Genomic DNA, 18,654 nt, shown 5'->3' on the forward strand with positions numbered 1-18,654 from the left:
TTCCTCTTTAAACATCTCAAAACATTTTGAATGCAAATTAAATGCATTTTTGAATAGGATTGTTTTTTCTTCTTCCATGTCTGTGACAAAGTGGAGCACTTGTCAAGGAAACCCTGTATGTCACGCACTTTTCATGAATTATCGTTTATCATTTTTTCAAATGTAGTCTGGGCTGATTGCTGTTTTTTTGTAATCTGATTAGGTATTTCCAATTACGTGTAATCCATAACTGCCCAACCCTGACTGCGACCGGATATCAGTTTGACTCTGCAGTTTAGGTAGAAAAAAGTCCAGGGGAAAGAATTTCTTTTCCCTTTTGTCTGAATAGAATATCTGACACTATGATAGTTTGCCAGGAGTCTAATGACTCTGAGTGTTATGGAGTTTATAATTTAGTGTCACATCTAACTGCGAATTCTCTCCTAATTATTTTTGGTGATCTAACTGAGAGGGAAACGTCTGCCTTGCCTTCTAGTTCATTATGATATTATTCTTTTGATTTGTCAGCGTTGCTGTATCTTCTTCTGAAGCTTCTCTAACATCGCAGAGGTCAAGCTCCCATCTCTACTTGATCTTTATTTAAAAAAAAAAAACTGTAAATATCATCATAATGCTGCATTGTGCTTTTGGTCATCTATAGCAATAGATCTGAGATAGGGGTCTGTGGTGGACTGTGAAAAAATTTCAGATTCATTCACTTTAATTGTAATGAATAATACTTCTAAAAAAAAATCTAAAATCATTTCTTATCTCTTTTTTTATGAGGCCAAACATATATTATATTATGTATATTCTATATATATTTTGAAATGATCAGAATACACAGAATTTATGTACCGTTTGCACTAAGAGCGAAACACACTATGATGTGTGTGTGTGTTACGGGTTTTTATGGTTCTTGACATATATTTTTAGGCCTAATAAATATAGGCCTAAAAATAAAATATAATGATATATACTGCGGACCCCCTCATGTATGTTTTCTTTCTTGTAAGGGGTCCTCGGCTGAGAAAAAATGCAGATCTGCTCTAGGGTGGCAACACATTTGCATGTTCATATGCAAAAGATGCTGTTTTTCAAACATCCAGTAACTGCTGGTTCTCATATCCTCTACAAGAGCGGACAAACTGGTGAAATGACACGGTTCACTGACCTCCAAGAGTATATCAAGTACACATTTCTTGCCTTCCCACAGTACAGACGAACACACACACACTCACAAGCACTGACTTACAGTACACAGTCAAATGGACAGACCCTCACACACTCACTCACACTTACACACACACATCAAACGGGTGATGTCTTTCTCTCCTCCCTTGATGTCTCACTGCTCTGTTTCTGGCCCAGGAGCTGGAGTACAGAATCACTCTGCTGCTATCACACACATATTTTATGTTCAGGGTTCATTTTAAGTTCATCGTTGGGTGTACAGTGCACAGGGGTGATTTTATGTGTCGTGTGTGTGTGTGTGTGTGTGTGTGTGCACCTAGATATAGATGTGTGTTCTGTGTGTGTGCACCTAGATATAGATGTGTGTTCTCTCAAGATTGTTACGGTTTCTTTCTGGTTGCTTTTTTACATCTCTGACATGTGAGATCCGCAGCCTGACATCTTTAACCTAAAAATTACATCAGTATTTCGCTGCTCCAAATACTAAAAAAATCAGAAACGTCTACTGTTGCTTTGAGAGCCCCCACTCCTCCCAGTCATCAGAGACTCCGGTTGAGCTTAAGAGATTTGTATGGATGAGTGAAATATCTCTGACACAGTGAGTGAAGGTTAAATTACACCATTCTTTTATTTATTAGGAGAGGCAAGAGGTTGTATTAAAATGCCAAATATGTTCTAAACTTCCCTTCTCCCCGCTGCTGGTATATCTCCTGAGAGAAACTGGATCTAAACGCTGTCTTCTGCTTTGATGGTGGTCACTGGGATCTTTTCAGCTGGCGGTTTTTGGCTCGACGCCACGTCCTTATGTCCTTGCATAAAACATTACAGAGCCTCTGCACCATGTCTGCTGTCAGGCACAAATAAGACAGCTATACTGGGCTTAGAGCCAGCGAGAGTCAGCAAAGGAGACCATGCAGAATCAATTATAGGGCAGTTACATGCATAAGCAGGTCTGACAATGTCAAGGTTGTATGTTGTCAATAAGGCCTGTAATCTTGACCTGTGTGTACTGTCCTGGAACTGCTTTTGGTGGTCCTGATGTTTTTGCAGTGGTGGAAAGTACAAGTACTGTTTCATTACTGAAGTATTTTTCATTAAAATGTAAAAGTACTGGTGCACAAAGTACAAAGTATTCTCCTTTAAAACTACTCAGAGAATTAGCTTACAGGTTACAAAGGCTTTCTTTGGTATCAAACACGATGGGGCAGTGACAAATTGATATGCGATGAGCTGGGATGCGAACGTGTTGCCAAACCTTTGCCCACTTTAGTGTTTTGGGGTGTTTTTCATCCATATGTCCTGCTTTTCATTGGCCAGTCTGTGATCAGATGGTTTTATTTTTCATGAAAAATGTGAATGAAAGGTTTGGATTTTAATTTAAATTGTGCTCAGTACTCACTTATGTTTTTAAAAGTGACTAACTTGATTATATCGTGTAATGAATACTTAAGTATGAGTAAAAGTACAGGTACTCCAGAAGAGCCAAAATAGCTGCAGTTGATTTGAATTTTTACCCAACAAGTTCTTCAGCGTTCTACAGCAAACCAAATTGTCATCATGTCATACTTGTATAATACATAAATACATAATCACCTCATTAACTTGTTTTTTTGTCAGGCAATCCTGTTAAGAAGTAATTTTTCTTAACAATGTGGTATTATTCATCCATTCACGCATCATTGTTGTCCTTGTCTTGTACGGCGAACACAGTACAGATGGGGCCCTGGTTTCCCCTCTCTCTGCCAAAACAGGGATTCCACAGTATTTGATGAGTTATATGTGCTTGTAATTGCATCCAGAAGTTCTTCAATATCATTTGGGCTCTGAATGTTTTTGAAAAGATAGACATACTTTGGCACACGAAAAAAACAAGCAGGCAGACTGTACAGTATACACTTACACAAGGAAATACAGCTAACATGTGCAAACCATATGTGTTCTCATGAGCTACCAGTATCAGCCTGATGTGCTGCTTTTTCTTAGCCTTTAGGCTCATGATTTACTCTAACTATAGACTCAGCTGTTTGGATAGAAACATAGGATGGAGAAGAATAACACCTCTTCAGAAATCTTTTATCCTTCTGATCTTACAGAAAATGCAGTAACAGTAACTGCACATTTTTAGGTGGGTGGTGGCGGCTGATGTTTCTTCGTAAATTTGTCACCAGTCTGAAAGTTCCTTATTCGGTTCATGCACTCATCGACAGGAAGTCCAAGTATGGTTGAAGTGAGTGTCAGATTATATATCTCACAGTGTGTTCAAACTTGTTTTTTGTCTCAAACCAGTGTGTGCATAAACCCATTGTGCTTTGTGTTTAGGTATAAGAAAGTGCTAGAAATGATACAGAACATGACTTTTCTGAAATTGTGCAAACACACGCAGACAACACACAAACACGTACGCACTCCAATTCCACAAAGCCTTAATGATTGTTTCCCACCCTCCCTGTTCTTTTTCATCTCCCTCTCTCCCTCTGTCCTCCTCTTCACCAGGTCTCAAATCTATTATGAAGAAAAATGGTGTTGCTGACAAGCAGGGGAACAAGGGAGCCAAGAAAAACCTCAAGTTTGTTGGGGTGAATGGAGGGTAAAATCTTCTTTTTAATCAGCATCCAAATATATGATTAATATCTTTATGTGGCTGCGATGTGTTTTGTGCATTTTGATTTGTGTGTCCATGCATGTTTTTGTTACTTTTTTTTTATTTCTCACAAGAGAATTAACCCTTAGACATCATTTGTGGACATTACTGCAGAATGACTGAATGTAATGTTCTATTTAATCCTGATTTAATATAAGAAATTCTTCAAAAACAGGGAGTTGTCGGGTTTTGTGTGTTATATTCTGCAAAGTGGCTTCAGTCGGATTAGCCGCTGAGTCAGAAAACTTTGAAAAATGGCTCCAGGTAATCCTCAGAAGTAGGGCGTGTCAAATGATACGTGGATTTGGTCCTATGGAAAGATGTGAAAAATAAAGATGTAATACGACCCGCTAGATTATTTTAAAGGGACTCAAAGGATCAAGCATTTGCATTTTAGAAAATTATAGGCAGAAATTTGGATTATCAAGCTGCAAACATATTAGCAATCCTAGTCTACCCTTCCACCTGTCTCAAGAAAAATAAGCTGTAAGGAAAATAATGATAATGGTGACACATTTACAGTTTACACCAGTGTTACTCTGTCTTGATCTAATAGAACTGTTGACATGAAGAGAGTTAGAGCATTTAGCTGAATATGACAGCTTTCCCATCGTTCATCTGAGTTTGACCACAGTGACTGTGAACAAAGTCCAGCTGTCTCTCACACATCTGCTTCATGCTGTTAGTCATCAAGGCTCATTTGGAGACGCACTGCCCTGAATCTGACCTCTCGCCTGCTACTGGGAGTGTGAATGTGTGTGTGCGTTGTACGTTATGTGTTGCGTGTGCATATTTTTGTCAGTATTGATGATACCTCGGTGCTTTGTGCAAGTGTGCTTGTGTCAGCTTTTGCTAAAGCTGGATGCAGTGTGTGTGTGTGTGTGTGTGTGTGTGTGTGTGTGTGTGTGTGTGTGTGTGTGTGTTTGTGCGTGTGCTTGTAAAAGCTGATGAATTTTAAGTAAGCAGATGGTAGTGGTTGGAAGAACAAAAGAGTGTCTCAAGGCGGGGATATCTCTTTCACGCTCGCCGCTGATGGCTGGTTCTTTCTAGAGTTAGAACAGGAAGCATCTGTAAGCACACAAACATAAACATGACAGACGTAAATAACCTGGATTGTTACCCTAACCTGAACCATAACTGCCACATGAGTATCCTAAAGCCAACCCTTAGCCTAAACATATAAGCAGGACTAAAACCAAGTCTAGTCCTTAAATAAAAATTGGTTAACCTTGTGAACCAGACTTTGTCCACAGATGGGAAGTGGCTGCGGACGGACTTCCCTCACAGTGTTTACATTTATGAACACAGACACTTTTGTAGACAAATAAAAAACATACAGAGCCACATGCTCTTAACACTTGACAGTGATCCATTTTTCCGCCAAAGCACCAACAGGCAAGATGTTTGTTAGCCTGATGAACAGTTCACTCCAAAATCTGTTTCTTGACATATAAAATGCTGTTTATCCACCTACATTGTTTTGGTGTGAGTTACCTAGTTTTGGAGATCGTCCGTAGATATTTCTGCCTTCTCTCGAATATAATGGAACTAAATGGCACTCAGCTTGTGTTGCTCAAAGCGTCAAAAAAAAAAAAAAAAAACACATTTGAGAAACTAAAAGCAACATTTCTTCCCCAAATCATGACCCTCTTTATAATATAAATAGAGTGTTTCTTACACAAAACTGTTCACAACATTCTCAGTGGATTATCTTGAGTATCTGGGTCATGATCTCTGGGAAGAGACATTGCTGTTGAGTTTTCCAAAATAAACTAGATGGATAAAGAGCACTAAAGGCCAGAGGGAAAATATGTATTCTTGATTATGAGGTGCACTGTCCCATTAAAATATATATTTTTTGCCATATAACAGTTAATAAAATGGTAAAACAGACCCTTTTTGAGTCCAGGGACACATCTAATGATATGTTTGTTTCTTGTTACATATCCAATGTTCCTCAGTACTTGTTTTTTGTCTCAATAGTTCTACCTCTTGCACATGAAGGAAATGGCTGAAATTACGATATTTGTTTTATTCCTGTGTTTCTGTTCTTACATTTCTGAGCTTCTCTGTTTTATGACCTGCTCACCTTTGCTATGTTCTGTCCGAGCCGTGGTGACGTGGTCTATTCCTTCCTCCCTGTCAAACTTAAAACTCACTTTAAACTTTAGATTAAATCTTATTCTTCTGCACCAAAACTTTAAACTACAAGTTAAAATGTGATCCACTATTACCTTTAAACTACTATTATTTACCATACTGCTCCATTAATTCTCTTACTTTCATGTAGCGGGACACTTGTAGGTTTTTTAACTTTTATGCTAGCTAGCAAACAAAGTAGCATTTGATTAACGTTTTAAGCTAGCTAACAAACAATCTAACATTTTGTTAGCTTTTTAGTTAGCTAGCAAACAAAGTAACATTTTGTTAGCTTTTATTAACTTTTTACTTGTAGCTAGCTAGAAAACGGGTTCCCCCTTCTCTTATACTTACTACTTCCCGACAACACTCATTTTGGTTTACGTCAATAAATTTGGATTTATTTTATGTTACCTTATTTTAAACCCAGTGTTGCTAAACTCTGATTAGAATTAATCATAGATTAAATTATTCTTCGTTGGTGCAACCCAGTCTAAGATGGTCATAAGTTATGTGAGATGTTCCACATCTTGTCTGTCTCTTTTTTGTGTTTTTAACCCCTGAACAACAAACATCTCCCTTTTTCAATGTTACAATCTCCAATTCCAAACAAAACTGAGCAGATGTTATTTATAATGAGACAAACATGTCAGACAACAATATTTTCTCTGACTATCTTTAAACTTCTGGCCGCACCAGGAAGTGGGCTGATGTTTGCACTTCTTCTCTTTGGATGCTCTAGCCTATCTTTGCTCTCCCTTGAGCTCCTCTGGAATCCAGGGAATGCTGTGGCCCCTGAACGCCTCTTGTGGTGCGGTGTCTTGGTGTGTGTACGTGTGTGCATGTGTATGCGTCTACAAATAAGAATAAATCAGTGGCATTCAGTATGAGACTTATCTGATCATCGGTCTCACAGAGGTTCCTTCATGACAGACCCCAGTGATCACACACCACACCAGAAACCTCCACAGCTCTAAATATACCAGCAGCCTTTTCTCACCGGACAAGGTTGTGTTTTGTCCAAGGTTGCGTATGTAACTGTGCAAACATACCTATGGATTTTCATGTATATGTTTAACTGTGTGAAGGATGTTTTGGATATGTGGGCCAAGGTTGTATTAGACAAGCCTCTTTCTGATGTCGTGTTTGAGGTGTAGAGGGGAATGACCTGTTTTTATTTATCCAGCCTTGACCTTTGTTGACTTTACTGCTTTCATATTAGTTTGTACCTGCTAAGGTGTTTCTCTGATGTGGCTGCTTCTGTGTATGTCTCATTTCTGTACATGTTTACCTTTAGAGAAAACATGAGTCAAATTTTCAGAAGCCCACAAAATGCTTTCTGTCTTACACAATTTAAAGATGGATTTCTGTTAAGCTATAAAGTCAGTCAACACAGGCTGGATTAAGAAAAAGTTTTATTATAGACAGTACAATGTGGATAAATGACATGTGAAATTTGTGCCACTTGTTTGTGACCTCCAGTTATGAGACAACATCCAGTGAGGAGTCCAGTGGAGATGAGAAGCCGAAGGTAGACGTGGAGGAGGAAGAGGACAGCTCAGAGCCAGAGGTAGAGAAGGAGAAGGAGCCGGAGCCGGAGGCTCGGCCAGAAGAGAAGCCTGAGGAGGGAGCAGAGACCCAGCAGAAGGAGGCAGAGGTCTCGGCTGAAGTGGAAGGTGCTGTGGCTGCAGAGAAGGAGGTTGAACTAGGTCTGCTGGATCCAGAGAGCAGCCAGGAGCTCCTGGAAGAACTGGCTGAAAGGTGAGACGGACAATCAAGTTTCATTTATTGCTGTTAGTAAGGGATCATGCCTTTGCTATAAAGCCTACGCATGTATCCACTGTAGACTGAACTACAATGAACTGTGATTGATCAGCGTGAGCTGTTTGCTGTTGCTGGTAAAAATAGTTTATAGTGAAGAATACATGAGGCAAATTGAAAGAAAGCTTAAGTCATCTTCTCTATTTCAGTAACACACATGTAGCAGCTGCAAACATTCTGCTCAGTGTGATGCACACTGCTCATCACTGTGAGCGAAAGAAAATAAACATTGCAGCCACACAGAGCAGTGTCATGTTCAGTAATGACCTCCCTGCTGTCGCTCATAAAAGAGAGGAATGGTTTGACCTTGGTGATATTTCTAAGCTGGAAAAAACAAGCTTTCACAGCAGAGTTAATGCGTTTGTCAGATTTCAAAGGGGGATTGAAGAAGATGACACCGAGATTTCTGGCATGTGCATGAGGTTTAGGTGCAAGTGATCAGCTATATCCTGGTGGAGTTGGAGGAGCGAAATAAGACATTTTGGTCTGACTGTCATTTAGTTCAAGAGAGTTTTTATCCATTCAGTGTTTTATGTCCTGGAGACATTCTCAGAGGGACCTAACTGTGTTATCGTTGTTATGACCGTACTCTAATAGGAGGAATAGCTGCATGTCATCTGCAGAGCAATGGTATTAGATTGTATTTTTGGAATATGGAGTCTAATAGGAGCATTTACAGGGTGAATAATATGGTACCAAAAATGGAGCCTCAGGTACTCCATGGGTGATTAGGGCACATGAGGAGTAGAGGTTTCCAATTTCAACAGAAAAAGAAGTTGATGTTAGTCATTTTAAGAACTGGGTTTGAGAGAGAGCCACTTATCAAGGAGGGAAAACAGACAGATATGTGGTGAAATTCATAGTGACAAGAAAGAAGACGTGTTTTCAGCCGGAATTTGAAAGTATCGACAGAGCTTGGCACCCAGATGCTGCAGATTATTCCAGAGAAGTTCAGCTCGAAGGCTCAACCATCAAAAGAGTTCTTATGAAATTAAGGAATAGTCAAGTAAGCAGCATCAGGGGAACGTAAAGGACGTGACTGAGTAGATGCGGAAATTAGAGATGTTCCTGGCAACTAATTCTTTGCTGATTAAACAGACATTGTAATTAAAAATTAAAAGTAAGAAAACACCCAGAAAATAGTTAAAATTTAGCACAATTTATTCACTGATGATGTTAAAGATTGCCTGGAAAAATATATTGTATATAAAGAGCCATTTGAAGCTGTTAATCACATTTTTCAATCTTAACATTACAAATTATACCACAAAACATGACACTAACTCAATATATCTGTATCTGCAGGTAACTAAACCACATTGTTTACCTGGAGCTGATGTTAGCTGCTACACAGTGTGGCTAACGTTAGCAGATTCTCCAGTCAAGTGGCTATAAGCCAGTTTATTCTGACACAGCCTACATAATTTATTTTCATTTTGTAGATCAAAATACTGCCAAACTCTGCTGTTTACATGCCATCATCTGTTCCAGTTTGCTGAGTACGGGCCATCAGGGCGGCATGGGTGAGGCGGGGCTGCAAAACTTCTGCACAACATCTCAAAGGCAACAGTTGCAGTTTAATAAAATATTAATAGATAGTTTAACTGACTAGTATCTCTGGAGCCAGCTAGTGAGGGTGGTGACTTCAAATCGCACATGTACCTAGGAGAAATAAGGCTGGAGATATGTGGGGGAACCAGTCCATTCAAAAGCCTTGTAGGTAAGAGGGAGGGTTTTAAAATCAGGTCTTGCTTGAACCAGTAGCCATTGCAGAGATATAAATACTGGTGTTATATGATCCAACTTCTTCACTTTTGTAGCAGCTGCATTCTGGAGTAAAGTGCATTACAGTAGTAGGCATGTACGAGGATTTTCTAGCATCTCATTTAGATAAAAATGCATATATTTGGGCTATTTGTGAAAGGGAAAGTCATTGTTATGCAAGGAATATAATTAAAGCACCTTACAGTCATGTCACGTATTATACATTCATAAAGACGACAGTGTGACGTATGATGTTGGGTAAGAACAAGTGAGTCCTTTGTTTCGTGCAGCCCATTTACTTTCTCTGAGACAGGTGCTGAATCACACTCCAGTATACTGGGGGCCTCACACACACACACACACACACAGATGCTGACACACACACATTCAGAAATCCAATTAAAACACACTCATACCGACTTACACTGCTTACCTCTTAATATCTTGCACAGACTCACTGCCACACTCACACCCTACAGTATATAAGGCATAGACATACACACTAAATGCACACCTGTTTCTACACACACACTTTAAAGCGCACACTACTTGCTCCTACACACTTCAGTATAAGCTGCTCTCACTCTGACAGAGGTCTCAGACACACACACACACACACACACACACACACACACACACACACACACACACACACAGACGCACTTCAGTCCCTAAAGTGCCAGGATGCTGAGACAAAAAACAAATAAGCAGCAGTGATGTCCTCCCTGCCACTGACTGATCACTTATCTCGACCAGGTATGTGGACAGAGCTAAGGGCCCGAGGGCCAGACAGTAGTGGAGCCTCTGGGAGAAAGCATATTAACTCATCACTCAGCACCTGTCTGATCAGTCCTATGCGTGTGTGCTTGTACATATGGCGTAGAGCGTGCCGTCCACTCACAGATGTACAGTCCGACTGCGCGTGACGAGCAGTATGAGCACTTGGTGGAGATTATTGGGCAGTGAATCAGTGTGAGCTGTGACCATCGAGGTTTGCATGTGCTATCAATGTGTCAGACTGATGACCGATGTGTGTGTACTCTGCAGAGGCCCGCGAGATGTCTTTTATCTTTTGTTTTTCGTCCTGGACAGAGTTTACACAAGAAACAAAGTAGCCGCCTCTTGGCCATATGTTACGCAGACTTGATGGTATTTCCACATTAAACCTGAGAAAGCAGTAAAAAAAAAAAAAAACAATGTAAAGAACAGATGTGCAGCGTGCTGGGTTACATTTTGATGTTTTTCTTGCTTCCAGATATTTCTTGTCTGCTTGAAAGTTTTTGACAGAAAAAATATTTGAGAGATCATATTGGATGAGTGAAAAAAAAAAAGTGTTATCTGGTCTTTTTGTTTCCAGGGAGAAAGTTGACAAGCGTTTTATCGACGCCTGCCTTTATGTAAAAGACCGCATGGAAGAGGTTTCATCCCCAGATAAAGAAATGGTAAGAATTTCTTTTGGCTGTTGTTTTAATTCTTCACAGCCGTGTAAAATGATTGACTGCAAAGTTGATGTTCATGGTTGTCAATCTTTCCTCCACTGTGTGTCAGCTATAAGCTTTTGTAATGTGTCTTATCTTCTTTCTAATGGGGTAAAAATGATACTTCACTTTCCAAAGTCAGTGTCTAAGACGGTGATAAAAAAAAGATTTTTGTTCAGGGAAATTCTTCAGGTTCTTTGTTGATGTTCTGCTCGAGCTCTTTGACTTCAATGAGTAGAATAATGTGGAGTGATGTGGTTTACTGTGCCATTCTTCAGGCTGAAAATGCAAGCTGCTGAACAGCCCAAACAGTAAAACCTATGTTCAGGGAACAATAAAAACGCTGCCACAGGCGCCTTTTACATTTATATCTTCTCAATCCTTCCTGTCTGTTCAGCGTCAGGTGCTTGTGGTGCTCTATCAGGAGTGGTTCAGGGTCTCCAGTCAGAAAGACTCGCAGGCCGATATGGTCAGATTATACCTGCGACAGGTGGGCTTGACCACGCCCACTCTGCTGCCATATGTAGTGAACCTGACAGACGGCAACGGGAACATGGCCCTCCACTACAGCGTGTCGCATTCAAACTTCCCTGTGGTCAAACTCCTGCTGGATACTGGTGAGATTCAAACAACACACACAGCTGCATGCAGAAAGTAGTAATGTAAAGTAAAATAATGTAATAACTTTATTATTTGAAGAGCTTTCATTTTTAAAAGTGGTGTCCTTTTTGAGATGCATTAAGCAAACTAAACCAAATTCCTTGAAGGGACAGACTCGACCCAATTAAGTTTTATTAAGTGTCTCTTCTTTCTTTGACCTGAGTCGATCTGTTAATACAACCAACTGCTGCCAGGCAGTCTCTCTCTTTTTTTTTTTAACTGTGTCCCTTTTTAATCTTCGACATTATTGCCCCATTAATTCGGCCAATGAATTTTTCTCAAAGGAGGAGAGATTTGATTTTCTCTTCTCTCCTCGAGCCATCATGAGTAAACGAACCTTTTAGCAAGCTAGCAAACAATGTAGCCTGGTGTTTAATTTTCTTTTATTGTGCAGTGGAGTTCTGGTTAATTTGAAATCTTGATTTATTCATTTGAAATCTCGTTTTGCTAAAATGTGATTAGAACTAAATTAGTCTTTGTTGGTGCAACCCTGTCTTACTGAAATACTGTGTTTTTGTCTTCAGGTCTGTGTGAGACAGACAATGTGAACAAGGCGGGCTACACTCCGGTGATGCTCGCTGCACTGACGGCTGCTGAGAGCCCTGATGATCTGGAGGTGGCACAACAACTGCTGCAACTGGGTGATGTCAATGCGTGCTCCAGACAGGTAATATACAACATGCTGAGTGCTTGCACTGACACATGGCTTCCCCTGAATTTACTGACTCGGGGGACTCGTCGTATTGTATGTTACTGTTGTAAAGGATGTTGTATATCAGGCACAGTAAGTCTGTGAATTTAATAAATCCTCTGGGTAAATCAGGGCATGTTAGGAAATGTATATAAGTGGGTCACTTAATAGGAATACACCATTACTTTCTCAAAAGCCAGGAATCTTTAGTGTAAACCAAACAAAATGTATAAATGGGAAGGAATAGCATTCCTTAATTGTTCTTTGTGCACATATTTGAATACTGGACTTTTGTGAGTTTGTGAGACATATAGTCCAGATACAAAGTTTTTATATAAGCTTTTTACATTCATATATACAGTAAAACTCCACATAAAACTGCTCCATTGACACAAACCAAAGAAAAGAAAAGAAAAAAGCCTCCTCTTATTTTAACAAATGGTAGTCTATTCAGAATGGAGTATTTAATTTGCAGTAGATGAAAACTATAAAAAAGTATATAGAAGAAAAATAAAACTTCTACAAGGTCGGAAACTGCATCGTCCACAGAAATTAGTTATTCCCTTCATCTGTTAAATCTAAATCCTCCATATATAATATGTAAGTTATCCTTTCTAATGGAAAGCTTAATAACATCTGTCTTATCCATTGTGCAGTGTCTAGTCTGTGAATATTTTTCCATTACTGTGCAATACATTTTTTGGCAGAAAGCAAGTTAAAGTCTATAAATGCTCGTTCATTTCTACTATAATTATGTTTCTCTGCATATAAACTCAGAAAAAGCTTAAGATCCAGTAAAATCTGTTCTGAAATAATCCTCTTAATTATAACTCTTACCTTTTCCCAGAATATTTTAATCTAAAACATCACACTCTCTTTCACACTCTCCCTTCATCTGTCTTTTCCTCCCTCACTCCTGCATCTCTCTTCATTCATCTCTTTATCTCCCCCTCATACCTGCCCTCTCACGGTTTAATTCTAATTCTCTCTAGTTCTCACTCCTTCTCCAGGCAGGCCAGACGGCGCTCATGCTTGCGGTGAGCCACGGCCGCGTTGCCATGGTGAAGTTGCTCTTGAGCTGCGGCGCGGATGTAAATGCCCAGGACCGCGAGGGCTCCACGGCCCTGATGTGCGCCAGCGAACACGGACACACACACATCGTTCGCCTGCTGCTTGAGACAGGTCGCTGCGACCTCAGCCTCACAGATAAGGTACACTGTGCAAAGTTGAAATAACACCGTGTACTGGAGTGTTATAAACCTGAAGATCTCTCACATCTCATCCAGGATGGTTTATTAGGTGTCCTGAGTGTGTTCTCCTTTCCAAGATCCAGTCTAATATATAAGACAAGATCTTTTTCAAACTCTGTCTCTCTGTAGCATGTATGCACATTGTTTTCTTTTCTTTTATGTGCTGCCAGGTTGAAAGGTCCAGTGTGTAAGATTTAGAGGGATTTATCAGCAGAATATGGCTAAAATGGAATATGATAAGGGCTGTCCACTGAGAGATGAAGATTCGAATCATCAGTCAAAGACCCGTCACTTGATTCCTAATATGGAGCTGTCATTTTCTTCCTTTGTCAGTCAGTGTGCATTACAATAACAGGATAAAACAGACAGAAGTTTACAATAATGCACAGGGAGAACATTTCACGTAGGAATTATGAATAAGGGAAAACAAATACTTTTATTTTAGCTGGTGCATTAAAACATCTTTTCAAACAGAGTCTCAAAATCACCACAAATGACAAGATTAACTGTACTGGAAGTTTTATGTCTGAACTATGAGCAGGAAGATGCACCTTTTCTCACATGATGTTTTCACAATACAGGATACTGGTAAGATTTACTCACATAGGCTGATTATTTGATGATTTTAGTGCTGAACTTGAACACAACCAAATCCAACATGGCTGACAAAATTCTGAGACTTAAATATAATATTCAAAAGTATGTTTAAAGTCACCTCAAAATAAGAATTGTTGTGTTTTTGTTATGCTAGAATGAGCATAACAGAGAGAGTTGGTCCTCTTCCACTGCCATGTTGAGCCTCCATATTTCTACAGTAGCTCAGAATGAACAAACCAAACACTGGCTCTAGATACTGACTTCCATGTTTTCATGGAAGAGGATGAGGGGAGGCGTTTGCAGTCTACAAGCTCACCTCTAGATGCCACTAAATGCAACTCACTGGTCCTTTAAAATATAACACAATATTGTAAAAAAAATAACATACATACATAATACATATTTAAAATACAGAGACAAAAAGAGACGTTCTCTGCAGGCAAAAAACAAAAAAACGTGGCTTTAATAATGGGTTCACCTCCAACCCCCACAGCAGCTAATTTATACATGGACACTGATCCATACTGAGGGGAAGCTCGAGCCAAAAGCCTGAGACCTCCTGCCTGTGCTGTCTTTGGCTTAATTTGTACTTTGGTGACTCTTCTGTAAGGGTTCATTCTTTACTGAGAAGCCAGGGATCAGTGCTTCATGTCAGCAGCTAGTTATTATCTGCTATGAATGGTCACATGGCTCCAAGCTCCTGGCTCACGCATACTGCAGAATATGTCAGTTATGCCAGTTATTAGCCTGCCCCAGCTGTCAATGTCGGATGCTCGGTAGCTGCTACCTGGCCCACACATCGTAGATTGATTGTTCAACCTAGTGCATTATTGATTTCTTTAGATTGATGATTCCTCCCTGCAGTGTAAGGTGCCCAGTCAGAGAATAGCCATATCAAGACTGGTGTTTTCCTCTGCCAGCGCACGTACCCTCTGCAAACGATCCTGCAAACGCTGCCGTTAACACTGTGGCAACACTGTTCCACACCTGCATCCAGCAGTGGGGTTTCCCAAAGGATCCCAAAGTATCATCACTGCAATCATCACTTCCAACACAGTGTGTCACTACTTCCAACGCTGCTATAAGATCACAGCATTTTACAACACTTCTTCCTGTCCAGTCCCAAAGGGAGATGGGACTTTAAGTGTCATCAACAATTAGCCTAAATCATGCAAAGTCTTCAGTACAACAGTTCAGGAGATTGTCAAAGCTGGATTTTGGCTGCACCACGTGGATGACTGAGATGAATACATATAGACGTATCCTGCAATCATCCTATAACTCAACTGTGGTGCATCATTTGCTGTGTGACTCCATGACAACACACGAGCACACACTATATTTAGTGGCAGCGGGGGAACAAACATTATCTCAAAACTGAGTGAAGAAGCAGCTTTGGCAAAGCAATTTTAGATTATGTGCAAGTAAGTCAAACAGTTTGTTTAACAGGTTTGTAAAATTTACATAAAGTGTAATGCAGAGTGTGTCAGACATCTGTGTTCCCATGAGACAAGAGGTCTCTCTCTGTGCGCAGCCTTGTCTCCTCCAGTTTGCCGTAATGTCTGATATCTACCCTTTGATTAGAGGAATAAATAGGAGACACCAAAACACACTGTGAGAATAATGCAATAAGTTACAAGCAATATTATAGCAAATTCAGTCATTTGGGAACATTTACTGCTATATGTCTAAATTCATCTGTCAACGCCATCTCTAACTATAGAGGCTTGGAAGGGGTTGGATTTTGAAAGATTTGTTCTTTAAGTGAGGTTGCAAATATAGATTTAGTGTTCTCACTTTTGATAATTGCTTGTAGAGCATAACTTGTTCCATAAATAATGAGCATCCTGGGTGTTATGACAAACAGCTGCAAATATGTGAGCTGTACAGCAATTGAAAATAAATCTAACAGCATCACTCTACAGCAAAACCTCAAACAAAACAAACCTCACTACTATAACACCGTCCAAGTATCAGTAAGAGTGTTGACACCTAAATCATCCATGTAAGTTTGAGCATGGGCTTAAAAACAACTAGACAGACACATTAAAGGCTCCTGTGTCGTATTGTATCACCCTATGTTGGTCCATAAAGACATAAATGACTTATTTAATGATTTTTTATTTTCTGAGTGCAGACTTTTGGAGACATTGGCTGTCGTGACGTCTGCCTTGTTCTGCTCAAAGTGCCAAAAATACATTTGAGAAACAGCAGTGTCTCTCTCTAGAAGTCATGACCTGGGAATTCAAAATAATCCACAGAACTTGAGGAACTATTTTCTCTCTATGGTACAAAGATATTAGTCCTTATATGAACCTGCTCACACCAACACCGGAGATAAAATATTTTTGGTCCATTTATGATTGACAGATCTCCTTATAGTTTGTGCATTCATATTAAAATCAGTTGCTTATCTTAATAATGCAGATGCATCAGATCCTCCTGTGTTATATTATGTTGCCTTGTGTTGGTTTATTAAAGCATAAATAATATATTTTCAGATTTTTGTAGGTCTTATTGGTGTTGTTTCACACTATTCATATTGTTGCTGGAGAAAGGATGTAGAATGTTATTAAATTGTCAAACATTTCTTACTGATGTTTATGTCTCGCAGGCCTTGGAACATTTCCCTCATTTCTCTTTTCCTGCAAAAAAAAAAAAAAAAAAAAATCCCCAGGCTGACTATTTAACAATCTCTTATTACACAGGCAATTTCTGCTTGATGCAAAGAAGCTTATCTGTGGATATTGTTATAATCTTTTTTGCACAGTTTGATGTGTAATTTAGGAAGAAATCAGATCCGATTTACTGAAAAGTGAGAAATCATAATCTCAGCTAACTGGCATTTCACACTTCCAGAAAGGCAGAATGCTTAGACTTATTTCTAGATGCTGAACTCAGTTCTTTTAGCAGAGCTGCTTGTATCAGGGCAGGTGCAGTGGATATGTATGTAATGTAATGTCCAGTTGCCAGAGATAGAACAACACAACACTGCCACTGTCAGGATAAGAGGAGTCACTGCAGATTGTCTCGGTTTTTCTTTCCCTCAGAATGGACAGACAGCACTGTCGGTGGCAGAAGCAGCCTCCCACCAGGACATAGTTGACCTTCTGAAGGCCGATGTCCAGACCCGAGCCTCCGAGCCCTCGTCTGCTGCAGACCTCCTCTGAGCCAGGCCGACCCCGTTTACTTCTCCAAACTGCCCCAGCAAGCCGACCCCTGACCCTTCAGTTTGCAAGACCCTCGGCCCACTGACAAAGAGGTACACAGTGACACCGTACAAGGAAGTACGGTGGAAAAAGTGGATATGCTCTGTTTACCGTGGAACTACATATAAACATCTAAGACTGGAGTGTCCAGCGATGTACGCCCACTTTTTTCTTCTGCCAACATGCCCTGTGGGTGTTTATGAATATGCTGCATCAACCACTCAGTGGACAGACAACAAAGGGAGCCGCTCAGATTAATGATAAGACATTGCCATAAAGACAAGTGTGATTGGCAGGACGTTACTTAGGGGACAGGGTGAGAATATAAAGCAGGATGAGGGGCGGACAGACTGGCAAGTGGATGAAGAGAAACTGACGAACTGCTGCTTCTGATCATCAACTAGCTCTTCAAGCAAAATACTAAGCACATGATCTACCTTTCAAATATATTAAATATGACATAATTTTTTATTTTTCTTTTATGACATTGACATCATTCTTTTCATATTTGGACATAAGCCATTATTGAGAGCATAGTATATGTAGAATGTTATTCTAACAGATTATAATCATATACAAACACAGAAACTGTATTTTCTACTGCACTTTTTTATTGTGTTTGTGTACAGTAAGTAGTCCTCCCTAATATTGATGCCCAGAAGAAACTTTAAATCTCCAAAAGTGCAAATTAGATATTTGAATTAAAGAATAGAACTTCTGGTAAAATTTCCCATCATTCATCAGATATTTGACATCATTTAATGTACAACCCCAATTCCAAAAACGTTGGGACATTGTGTGAAATGTAAATAAAAACAGAATGCAATGATTTGCAAAAACCTTTTAATCTCTATTTGGTAGCATGCAGTACAAAGACAAAATATTTAGTTGGGAAAAGAGCAACAAGACTGTGAAAGCTGCAGAATTCTCAGAAAATGCTTGTTTGGATGTTTCCACAGGTAAAGAGGTTAATTGCTTAGAGGTGAAGGCATCATGATTGGGTATTCAATCACCACTTTGTTGGACTATTTTCCCACACAATTTCTCACGGTTTCAGAGCAGTGTTACTCAACACAAGACTGCAGGAATTTAGGGATTTCACCATCTACAATCTATAATATCATGAAAAGACTGAGAGAATCCAAAGAGATCTCTGCATGCAGGAGGCAGGGCCAAAAAACATCACTGAATGTCTGTAACCTTTGACCGCTCGGGTGGCACGGCATTAGAA

The 18,654-nt window shown here is 39.7% G+C and overlaps 1 protein-coding gene across 2 annotated transcripts in view; it reads left to right on the forward strand.

Annotated features, from left to right (window-relative positions):
* kank4 (KN motif and ankyrin repeat domains 4) overlaps nucleotides 1-18,143 on the forward strand; it is a 97,866-nt gene extending 79,723 nt beyond the window's left edge. For both annotated transcript variants that reach the window (XM_084723699.1, XM_084723698.1), the window contains exons 4-10: nucleotides 3,667-3,760; nucleotides 7,436-7,714; nucleotides 10,896-10,980; nucleotides 11,414-11,633; nucleotides 12,201-12,343; nucleotides 13,378-13,578; nucleotides 17,265-18,143. In XM_084723699.1, coding sequence (XP_084579825.1) covers nucleotides 3,667-3,760; nucleotides 7,436-7,714; nucleotides 10,896-10,980; nucleotides 11,414-11,633; nucleotides 12,201-12,343; nucleotides 13,378-13,578; nucleotides 17,265-17,384 — 1,142 coding nt within the window. In that variant the 3' untranslated portion in view covers nucleotides 17,385-18,143. The remainder of the gene's footprint in view (nucleotides 1-3,666; nucleotides 3,761-7,435; nucleotides 7,715-10,895; nucleotides 10,981-11,413; nucleotides 11,634-12,200; nucleotides 12,344-13,377; nucleotides 13,579-17,264) is intronic.
* Nucleotides 18,144-18,654: the final 511 nt, after the last annotated feature.

Source organism: Lutjanus erythropterus, chromosome 7, assembly GCF_056507025.1.
Source record: "Lutjanus erythropterus isolate fLutEry1 chromosome 7, fLutEry1.hap2, whole genome shotgun sequence".
Taxonomy (NCBI): domain Eukaryota; kingdom Metazoa; phylum Chordata; class Actinopteri; order Lutjaniformes; family Lutjanidae; genus Lutjanus; species Lutjanus erythropterus.